Source organism: Neltuma alba, unplaced genomic scaffold (genome assembly GCF_004799145.2).
Source record: "Neltuma alba isolate B1F8T4 unplaced genomic scaffold, ASM479914v2 tig00001358_pilon, whole genome shotgun sequence".
Taxonomy (NCBI): Eukaryota; Viridiplantae; Streptophyta; class Magnoliopsida; order Fabales; family Fabaceae; genus Neltuma; species Neltuma alba.
In genome coordinates, this window is record NW_021632430.1 from 11,968 (window position 1) to 23,979 (window position 12,012).

The window sequence follows — 12,012 nt, forward strand, 5'->3', positions numbered from 1 at the left end:
ATATATATATGTATGTATGTACACGTGTATGCCCCGACATTGGATGTTGATCTGCTTTTTCAAGTGCATGTGAATGATGAATCAACCACCTCGAATGAAAGCAAACAATTAAAGGATCAGTAAAACATAATCTTATATTTAACTAACTCAGCATATGTATGATCAAAGGCAAAGCTAACAATTTATACATATATCAGACGGTGATTATCACAAAGGTGTATATGATTTAATTATGGAGAATAACAGAGGATTGGCACCGAGTTTGACCCCATATATATATATATATGTATAGAGAGAGAGGGGGGGGAATCTGGAGAGGGAAAGCATAAGAGAGTGGAGAATAAGGAATAGAATGGGGATTGGTCGGCCTCTAATGAAAAAGGAAGAATTTGGTTGGGAAAATGAAAGGTTACACTAAGTTAGAGTCACTGAGAAGATTGGAATTTCTATTCTCACTAATTTAAATTATAATTAAATTAAAATATTTGTTGACTCATATCCTCATCCTCAATTCTTTGTGTAAACAGCCAAAAGTACACTTCCCACCATCAACATCAACCTTCTTTTCTTCATCCAAATTCTGCACTTTCTTCTGTCACTTCCTCCCAGCTTCTCTTCCTCATTTAATATTTCTATAATGACTTTATTAATAAAATAAAATGCATGGTAAGATTAGATGGGCCTAGTGAGTTATAGTTTTGATATACTTGGGCTGAGCCCAATAAGCATACAACAAACTAACCAAGCCTCTTACTCGTGGACCCGTGGAATATTGGAATTTGTGAATTATTTATCATATTTATTCTTTAATCTCTTTTAATTAAAGTAAAATATAAATGTTTTATTTTAAAAAATAAATTAAAATATTATTATTTTTTGCCAAAAAATACTACTACCTCCTGTCCTTAATATAAGGACTTGTTGACTAATTTGAGTAAATTAAGAAAATTAATTAAATTAGTTATTTATAATAAATAAGTGTTGCCTTTTCTAAAATATCCTTACTAATCAAATGTATTGCCTAAAACTATCATTATTACAAGGACTATCTTAAAAAAATTAATAAATATGAGAGAAAAAATATATTAAGATCTTATATTTAAAATCAAAATAAAAGTCAAATAAGGTCTTATATTAAAAAAATAAGATAGTACTTACATAATAAATTATTAATTTATTCCGAATTACAGATTATGAAATAAATATTCAGGTAAAAGAAAATATATCTACCTGAATGCCATTTACTGTTATATAACTCTGTCTCAGACATTATCCATTCGAGGGGAACGATGACCGTTAAACTTTTAGTTGACGAAAATACCCTTCCCGCTCGGTTAGTTGCGGCACTGCAAAATCAATCGGCGCCTTTTTCCTACGTCGTCGCTGCCGTCGGACTGAGCCTCCATGCAATGCATAGCCTGCCTTCCTTTCTCAACCACTACAGCCCCACGATTATCTCGTCTGAAACCCCAAAATACTTTGGACTTTCCTAAAGTCCCAACAAAACTTATAAACCTCAAAGATAATGATGGCAGAAATCATCAAGACTTGCACAAGTCGTACTTTGGTTATATGTCTTCATTATGCAAAGATGGGAAAATCCAGAAAGCTCTGGGCTTGCTCACTGAAATGGAATCCAGGAACCTCCATGCTGGACCTGATGTTTATGGAGAAATTCTCCAGGGATGCGTATACGAGCGGGCTCTTTTTCTGGGTAGGCAAATTCATGCTAAGATTATTAAAAAAGGCGACTTATTTTCGAGGAACGAGTACATTGAAACGAAATTGGTGATTTTTTATGCAAAATGTGACGAACCGGAGGTGGCAAATCGTCTGTTTCGTAGACTAGAGAAACAGAACGTGTTTTCCTGGGCTGCCATGATCGGTTTGCAGTCTCGAAGCGGTTTGTATGTAGAAGCATTGTTGAATTACTGTGAAATGCAAGAGAATGGGGTTTTACCGGATAATTTTGTCGTCCCAAATGCGTTAAAAGCTTGTGGTGCTCTGCAATGGACTGGAACTGGGAAGGGAATTCATGGAAACGTCGTAAAGATGAAGGATTTTGATCAATGTGTATTTGTCGCAAGTAGTCTCGTGGATATGTATGGGAAATTTGGGTTTTTGGAGGATGCAAGGAAGGTGTTTGATGCTATGCCTGAGAAGAACGTGGTTGCTTGGAATTCAATGGTTTTGGGTTACGCCCAAAATGGACAGAACGAGGAGGCAATTAAACTCTTTCATTCCATGCGAATGGAAGGTGTCGAACCGACTCAGGTCACTCTATCAGGTTTACTTACTGCATCTGCTAATTTGGAGGCACTAGAAGAGGGAAGACAAGGGCATGGTCTGGCAATTATAGGTGGATTAGAGTTGGACAACATTTTGGGTAGCTCCCTTATTAACTTTTATTCCAAGGTCGGATTGACTGAAGAAGCTGAAATGGTTTTTAGCAAAATAATCATGAAAGACGAGGTGACATGGAATTTGCTCACATCCACTTACGTGCACAATGGGCAGGTTGAGAAGGCACTTTACACGTGCCATCTGATGAGAGAAGAAAACTTAAGGTTTGACGGTGTGACTCTATCATCTTTATTGACTGTGGCTGCAGATACAAGGAATGTAGAACTTGGTATGATTGGGCATGGTTATTGCATTAAAAACAACTTCGAATCTGACTTGGTTGTCTCAAGTGGCATAATAGATATGTATGCAAAATGTGGGAAAATGGATTATGCGAGGAGAGTGTTTAGCTCTACCACAAAAAGAGATATCGTATTGTGGAATACAATGTTAGCTGCTTATGCAGAGCTGGGACTGAGTGGTGAGGCCTTGAGATTATTCTATCGGATGCAAGTAGAGACCGTCACACCAAATGTGATATCATGGAATTCTGTGATCTTGGGTTTCTTTAGGAATGGTCAGGCTACTGAAGCTCAAAATATGTTTTCAGAAATGTACTCCCAGGGTGTTCAACCCAACTTGATAACATGGACTACAATGATATCTGGTCTGGCTCAGAATGGTCGTAATTATGAAGCTATTCTGGTTTTTAAGCAGATGCAGGATGCAGGAATTGGAACAAACAGCATTAGCATAACTAGTGCACTCTCAGCCTGTACAAATATGACATTGTTGAAATATGGAAGGGCAATTCATGGTTATGTTCTGAGACATTATGTTTCTTTGTCTCTTCACATCACGACCTCTATAATGGAGATGTATGCTAAATGTGGAGCTATAAATACCGCAAAGAGTGTTTTCAACATGTGTTCAAGAAAGGAATTACCCGTCTACAATGCAATGATCTCTGCTTATGCATTAAATGGTCAAGCTATTGAATCTCTTGCGCTTTTTAGACAAATGGAGAAAGACCCTATAGTGCCAGATCACATAACTTTTACCAGTGTCTTGTCAGCATGCAGCCATGCAGGATTGGTGAAGGAAGGTCTAGAGCTTTTCAAATATATGGTCTCTGAACTCCATATGAAGCCAAGTGCAGAACATTATGGTTGCTTAATTAAACTTCTTTCCAGCCATGGCCAGTTAGATGAAGCTCTTAGGATTATTATTACTATGCCTAGCCATCCCGATGCGCATATATTAGGATCTCTACTTGTGGCTTGTGGACAAAACCATGAGATTGAACTTGCAGGTTATATAGCAAAATGGTTATTAAAATTGGACCCGGGTAATTCAGGTAATTATGTGGCTCTTTCAAATTTGTATGCAACTGCAGGAAGATGGGATAAAGTGTCAAGTATAAGGGGCCTAATGAAAGAAAAGGGCCTGAGAAAAATTCCAGGATGTAGCTGGATTGAAGTTGGACAAGATCTTCATGTATTTGTTGCTGGTACTAGATCACATCCCCAGATAGAAGAAATTCACACCACGTTGAGTTTATTGAGACAGGAAATGGATTCTGCAAAGTTCGTTGACCATAGTACTGAGAAAAAATCCTCCTCTTCTATGTTTCTTCATGATTCCGGTGGAATTGTATGAGTTGCCAAAAATAGGGGGTAACATGGAGAATAAGAAAGTGGCGATTGGCAAGTCTATTGAAGGAAAGGAACTTAAAAGCTAAATCTACTGTCAGATTATGGTAAAAACTTATAGAAGGATGCAAACTCCCCTTGGGATTGACATCATTTTCCCTACACATTAGGCATCGATCCATCAATTGGGAGAATGTTTCAGAGGCAAATCTTTCTCAAACAGAACTTGCTGTACTAGGGTATGATGCAATTTCAGATCAAAATTGTCAGGATCATTAAATTTTCCCGGAAAAGGTGATCTAGCTGCAGTGAAAGATGGATGTTTTCTTGAAGATAGCCTTTCTCTTGTACCATAAATGCTTGAAATTCTAACACATTTCTTTTTTGTTTCTAACAAACTCAAAGTTCAGAAATACTGCCTCCTTTGGCTCTTCACCAGGTCAATAGTTAATAACCCAGAAGAGAGTTGACTAATTGTCTAATAGTAGCTATGAGGAAGTGTCAGAGGTGGCATTTTTCCATGATTGAGAGGCCAAGATTATGAATCCCTTTTCTGAGATACATATACATATTTTGCATTCCCTCTTACCAGTACAGCACTTTAACACTCAATGCCGCTTCGCAGTCACTGAAAATGCTTAGTCTGCCTAACCATGTGCAAAGGAAATTATTTCCAATTTTCCATTCAAAGAGCACAATCAAACTAGCAGTTCCAATGTGCTAAAAGAAGACTAGTGGACTAAGCCCAATATTTGCTTAAGATGTATAACCAGATTTTTTCATTGACTTGCATGACCGTGCTGCACGTTGTTTTTCGAAGATGCGTCATAATGTGGCGACAATTCCTCTATTCAGGTCATGATAACCAGTGACAAGACTAGGAGTCTTTCTTCCTGAGGTGTCACCAAGTCATCAAAAAGAGCAAGTCATGTGAGTGATTCTCTACATTAATGCTGACTTTTTCCCCCTTTCTTTTGTGAAATCCCTTTAGAAGTTAAATTGCTCAAGCAGATGGAAAATTTTGAATGGCCATGGCAGATAAACATGTTCTATATTCAAACTCCATTATTTGAAAAAGGAGAGTTGGGCGAACTACTGGGTCTTCAACTGTTAAGCGAAGTCACATGATGGTGGAACAGCGTGTTGAAAAGGGTTAGTACAGTATACCTTCAGGTCCACCACTAAGTGAAATTCCTTACGATGGCTGTTAGCACTTGGCATTCATCAATTCTTCTTGTTTTTTTCTTTTCTTTTTCTTAAGTCCGTATCCTACATTTGAAGATGTTCCCATTCATAAATTTTATTGCACATCCGATTTATAAAAGATAAATTAAACATGTTAATTATTAAAAGAGATTTAAATGTGTAGCATATCTTTCAATAGAATTTACTTTTGATGTTATGTACATGTCTCTCTGATTGGTTTGATTTGATTGATTTATCTTTTGTAGGTGAAGAATATCTTTTAACAATAAAAGGCTATTTGCCGGTGGAGTGTATCTTAAAGAATTACGTATCGAAGTGAGTCCTTCATATCAAAATGAATTTAACGTTTTTTTCCTAATAAAACTCAAACATCCTAATCACAACTTATAACTCCATGAAAATGAACTCGCCTCGTTTGCTCTTTCACAGTTATGGAAAAAAGTGGTGGTTCGGTTGTTCTAATCTATTGAATAATCAAATCATATTTTGCTATGGTGGTTGTGATGTTACTCTGATACTATTGAATTTGTAATAATGGTTGTGATGACCAGAGTACATATCTTGTAATGTGTTTCTTCTTATTTGTAATCAAACCAACAACCTCTGAACAATGAATACTGGTATTTAAACTCAACTCTAAGATAATTTAACGTTTGAATGTTTGTGCCCGTACTTTCCTACTCATGACCAAGGGCTTGAACATTTGTGGGGGAAAAAGCTTTCTTCTCTAAGGAGCTTCATAAGTCACCATTATTGCATAGCAGCATATATGTGTGTGTGTGTGTGTGTGTGAGTGTTAAAAACAATGAACTTAGAAGGCAAGAAAGCTTTTTCTTTATGGTGGTTGATGATGCATTGTCATGTGTTCTCTCACCTGTCTCTAACTTTTTCTCATTCTTATTCTTCAGGTAGATGAGCATCATGTGGCGCTGAATGAGGAGTAAACTAATATATATATATATATATATATATAAATATTCATGTGTTTCGTGAAGAACACTCTTCACTTGCCAGAGTTATTAGATTTCATTTCCTAGGATGACAAGAGAGCATGTATTTCTGTCAATTTCTTGGGCCAATTTGCAGAGAAGATACAGAATTAGGTGAACAGAATTAACATACGATGAAGCTTTTATCTCATAATCATAGGAATGGGATTGTTTAGAGTTGTTGAACTGTAAAAGTAGAGTTCAATGAGTGTGCCTCTGAGCATCCAATACAATATATACCCCCCCCACCATGTGGCTTTTTGATCAATCCACAGAAACGGGTCTTTCGCTTTATTATTATTATAGCCATACTCTTGTTTTCTTTCTTGGGAGGACCACAAATATTATAATAATAATGAACGATAAAAGTGCTTCCAAGACTTTGCATGTATATTTCTTACTGCCCCTCCAGCTTTTTCAGTGGCACTAATCATTTTTCAAAATACTCTTTTCTGATCCGTCACGTTACTCTGTGATAATTATGTATGTTCTGGCCTTGTTCTCTTTATGCTATTACTCCCTGCCATACTTTCCGTAATGATACACTTGGACAATATAATAGTCTCGTCGAATTATGGTATTTAATTATATAATTGATTTTTGAAATAAATAATCGAAGTTGGTATTTAATATTGAAGTGATGGCTCCAGCATTTGAGGCCCGTTGGCTTCTTTTGTTTCGCTTTGGAGAGGCATCGAAGAGTGAAGTCGTTCTCGAAAAGTAAGAGAAAGAAAGAAGAACGAAGGAGACAGATAAAAAGGGTTAAAAGTAAAAACAAAGCATCTGAGACTCTATGTTTTGCATATGATCCGCTAATTATTCATGTAAATTTGTTTTTACATTTTTCAAGTTAATAAAAAAAACATGTTTTTTTTTTTTAATTTTCATCATGATAGATATAATGGTAACCAATGACGTATGCCTACTTCACATACTCCTCCGGTCCTTATATAAGCCCAGTTTGACTTTTTATTATGGTCCTAATTATAAGACCCAATCCATTTTCTCTTTTATATTTATGCATTTTTTTCCAAGATAATCCTTCTAATAATGATAGTTTTAGCTAATATACTTAATTAGCAAGGATATTTAGGAATAACAACACTTATTTATTATAAATAACCAACTAACTTACTTCCTTAATCTCCTCAAATAAGTCAATTGGGTCTTATAATTAGGACCAGAGGAGTAATACTTTCTCTTATCCTTAATATAAATCTTGTTTGACTCTTATTATGATCTTAAATATAAAACCTTAATCTATTTTGTCTATCATATTTATGTATTTTTTAAAAGTCAATCCTTCTAATAATGATAATTCTAACCAATAAATCTGATTAGCAAGAATATTTTTGAAAAGATAACATCTATTTATTACAAATAACTAACTTAACTTCTTTTATTAATCTCCTTAATTAGTCAACTAGCTCTTATAATTAGGACTTAAGGTAGTATAATGTTACACTTAATTATACAAGTGGAGTAAATATAATTATATTTTGGTCTCATTCACAAACAATAGTCTGCTTTCTGTCTTAAATTTATGATAGTTTTTAAATTATTTCTATTGACGGCATATGTTAAACAAAGAGTTCATATGGGATAATTTCTATTACGACTAATTAGAATGGGTGTCTTGCGAAAATCAATATATATTTTTTACAAATAATAAATTCAACTAAATCTTTTGATTTACATAAATTAGTTATCGAGTTTGTAGAATTGAAACCAGAAAGGGTATTAAACATAAATAATTCAGTAGTATATAAAACAAAATATAGTAGGAAAATGTAAAGTGGAGCACGAAGAAAATCCAGCAAGCGGCAAGACCCAGGCAAAGTCGAGCAAAAGTTAATCAATTAGGACACAACGAATAAAAGCTTCACATACAACAGTCCCAGTCAATGTTTCTTTTTTTTTTTTAAATGAAAAAAATGAAAAATAAAAATCGTGAAAATTGCAAAATCTCAAATTCTGATTTGTTACAATATTTGACAATAATTAACTTAAAAATAATAACATATTTTTGCGAAAATACCTGATTTGTGATTTTGCAATTGCCTTTGTTTTTGTCATCTTTCAAAAAAAGAATCCCTTTTAATCTCAAATTTGGATGCCAATCCCATCCACGTGTCACTTTAAGGCTATTCTGTTGATGATTTTTTTGACCAGCAATTCTGTTGATGATTGATTGGATTTAACAGGGATGTCTGTCATTTTATGAATACTACTTTTACTTGCTATAATTTTTTTTCCCATCTTTCCAAATAAAATCGTAGTAATGTACTCTTGGGGGATGCGGATAGCTCACGGCGAGTAAATTTTTATTCATGAGATTCAAAGCGCAATCTTTAGAGAGAAAAAGGGATATTAATTTTTGGCTTTCATTTTCATTTTAATTTTTTTGTTGTCATTTTATGAAGTCGCAGGGCCGTGAAGCATGAAATGACTTGAATAATGGAACATCAAGAAGAGAATAAAAGATGCAATAATAATGAAGAAGGGATGGGAAGAGAGAGAAAGTGAGAAAACGCAGGAAGTGGGGGTATAATATGGCATCTTCGGTGTGTTCATTTAAAATGATTCATGAGTAATTTTTTAATCATAATTTATAAAATATGAGATAAATATATGAGTAGAGTTTTATGCTAATGAAACGTGTTTATAAGTCATTTTTAATGTAATTTCAAGCAAGGCCTGTATTCTCTCGCAAAGATCATTATATTCATGAGACTTCCTTTAATTTGAGGTGGACGTTGGAAGAAGGAAGGACCAAAGAGGATGAGAAGGGGAACAGGAGGGAAGCGTTGAGCCTAGGGAATAACTAGGGCTCTATTTGACATCACTTAAAATTATTTATAAGTATATTTTATATAAATTGAGAGAAAATTTTTCTTACATATTTATTTTATATTTCATAAATTATAATTAAAAAACTGCCATATGTCTCACCTTCCTGACAGGACCCAATTTTGTTATTTTCATGTCCTGGTGTTTGGAAGGAACAAACACAGATAGATGCATCATTTGTCATCATGTTTGAAATTATTATAAACATATTTTACATAAATTAAGATAAAATTATTCCTACATATTTTCATATATTCAGTAAATTATAATTAAAAAGTTGTTGATAAATTATTTCAAAAGGATCATAAAAAAGTGATCCAAGGGGCGAAGCAGGCTATAAAATTGCGTTTTATTATCATCCACATACATAAAATACATTGACCGACTTGTAACTTTTTTACCTGCAAAGCATAGAGCTCCCTCTCCTGTCCTTTTCATGACACAGTATTTGACGGGAGGGCTGAGAAGATTTTTCTTTTTTGACCAGCGGCTGAGAGGAATTTTAATAAAATAGAAGATGGAAGGGAAAAAAAAATTAGAGGTACATACTTATAAGTGCTTACAAATATAATTATAAATTCCTGTAGACTGTCATTGACTCCATTATGTTATGTATGGCGTTCCCCCAGCCTGTCTCCGTCCCTGCCACTCTCTTCCTTCATTTCCCTCACCCCACCCTCCTCTCCTCTGCCGTATCTCGCTTTCTCTGTTTTTTCTTAACAATTCATTTTATATTTCCTAATAAAAAAACTCACCTTCCCTACCGTCAGTCTATCAACATTTGTGCCTTTCTTAAAAAATAATAATAATGTACGATAATGCACACCACACACACCATGAAAATCTTTTTATTTTTTTTATTTTTTTTTAAATGGAGACAAGAATATGCTTACAACCAAAGTTGTCCAGATGAATCTGACTCAACCATCCGTATTGTGTGTATGTGTGTGTGTGCATGCAATTAAAACTCATTACCACTTCAATTACGTCAAATTTTTTTGACCAAAAAAAAAAATTACGTCAAATTTAAAGCCACGGACCATCTCTACTCAATTATTCTAAATCATCATTCTGACTCTTAAAAATTCTTCATAAAAACACTATGATCATATTTTAATCACTTGTAACTGTAATGCCGCTATTGTAACCCTATAATGTCGTTGTCTTTTTCGGCAAAAACAGACGTAATTATGAAAATTCCAGACACAAGTGTGGAAGAAACCTTTTTTGGACCACAATAAAATCAATTTTGCTTCCAAGAAAAACTACAAATAGTCAAATCTCCTTCAAATTCATGGGAGCTTCAATTTCAAACCTCCCCCCACCTATAAAAATCATTCAAAATTAAAATAAAAAAATAAAAATCAAGAAAAGAAAGAAAGAAATACACACAATTGCAGCCACCGTCGCACCCACCAATCAAACTCCCAAAGCTTATAATTTCATATTTTCGCTCACGCACCATCCTCCACTTCCCCACATCACCTCGCCTTTGTCCTTTTCCCTTTTTCCCTTTTCTCTTTTCCTTCCCCCCCAAAAAACAAATATTTATATTTTCCCTTCGAGTTTCGTTAAGGCGTGATTGATCTGGGCGGAGTCCTTGACTCGGCCGGCGGCGTTTGACCGTCCGATCCCTTCGACGGATCGTCCGACGACTGCCGCAACCCCTCGTCCGTCTCGCTCCTATTGATCTCCTCCATCATCCGTACCACCTCCTGCATGGTGGGTCTCTGATCGGGAACCACCGACACACACGCCATGGCTATCTGCAACAACTGAACCATCTCTTCCTCTATATTGTGGTACCTCATGAGCTCCGCGTCGAACACCTCCGCCGTCCATTCTTCTCGGACCACCGACTGAACCCATCTCGGAAGGTCAATCCCCTCCTCGCCCAGCGACGCCTGGTTCGGCGCCTTCCCGGTGAGGAGCTCCAGCAACAAAACGCCGAGGCTATACACGTCGGATTTGAAAGTGACTTTCCGCGTTTCAAGAACTTCGGGGGCCGATAGCCCGCCACTCGGTTCGAGGGGCGTGGTGTTGGCGAATAACGGGTTGAGGCCGAAGTCCGAAAACGGGCCTCATTATCGCCTCCTCGGAGAAGTACGTTGGAGGCTTTTACGTTACCGTGGACCACTTTTCCCGACACGTGTAGGTGAAGCAAAACCCGGGCAGCACCCAGCGCTATTCTCATTCGGCTATCCCAGTCAAGCGGCGACCTCCCTGACCCCCTGCTCCCTGTATTCCATTCCCAAATCTAAATTTTATTAACCAATAATATTAATGATAATGATCATAACAAAACAATTTCACTTTGTCTCCACATAATAAATCACAAAAATACTGGAAGAAAAATCACATTCTTAGAGATGAAAAATAAAAAGCACATTGGAAATAACATTCTCCTTTGGATGGTCGGTCTTGTTGGAGCGTGGTAGCTTTGGAAGGCATAAAAAAGCACGCCAAGTGGCATATTGCCTTTTGTTTTCCTTTTATGAAGGTAGAGTGGAAATTTGCTTTGGCTTTATTAGTTTTCTTTCTCTTTATTAAGGAAAAAAGGGGAATAAATCATAAATCAAATAATGAGAGAGGGGTATGTTTGCTTGCTTGAAGGAAGGGACATGAGATAACAAAAGCAAAAGGGAGACGGGGAATGTTTGCTGCGGAGGTATGGATTTTGAAGACCAGATCATGATGAAGCAGCGCACCCTACGCTCTGCTTTTTGATTACCAACACAATAATATTCAATTACCGCCATTATCAACGCCAATCAATCATCCAGACAGACATTAGTTCATGCACACATTCTTATGTTGTACTCCTATATTAAATTCAATTAAATTACAATATCCTAAAATCTTCATCCCTATTTACAGCTGGAACGAGTTGAAAGTTTGGTCAACACCTTCACTCGCAGAACCCAGAGAAAATAATGCCAGTTTCAAACATCAAGAATATTGTTCCGTATGAA

The 12,012-nt window shown here is 36.0% G+C and overlaps 2 protein-coding genes across 2 annotated transcripts; one reads left to right on the forward strand and one right to left on the reverse strand.

The window, feature by feature from the left end:
* The first annotated feature begins 1,462 nt into the window (after positions 1-1,462).
* On the forward strand, positions 1,463-3,890 carry LOC114755907 (pentatricopeptide repeat-containing protein At5g55740, chloroplastic-like). Its single transcript, XM_028944807.1, is given in 2 exon segments — positions 1,463-3,702; positions 3,704-3,890. Coding segments are annotated over 2 exon segments (2,193 nt in total). The 5' UTR covers positions 1,463-1,572; the 3' UTR covers positions 3,767-3,890.
* Positions 3,891-10,422: 6,532 nt separating this feature from the next.
* On the reverse strand, positions 10,423-11,799 carry LOC114755916 (probable inactive receptor kinase At2g26730). Its single transcript, XM_028944816.1, has 3 exons — positions 11,794-11,799; positions 11,219-11,297; positions 10,423-11,120 (listed from the first exon to the last, which is right to left on the reverse strand). The coding sequence occupies exons 1-3, from the start codon at positions 11,797-11,799 to the stop codon at positions 10,612-10,614; spliced, it is 594 nt and encodes a 197-aa protein (XP_028800649.1). The 3' UTR covers positions 10,423-10,611.
* Between the last annotated feature and the right edge of the window lie 213 nt (positions 11,800-12,012).

Excerpts from the sequence above, each read along its gene's own strand:
- LOC114755916 (XM_028944816.1), bottom strand. Across the intron at positions 11,121-11,218 it reads CCGAATGAGAATAGCGCTGG|GCCCGTTTTCGGACTTCGGC; the intron begins GTGCTGCCCGGG and ends GGCGATAATGAG.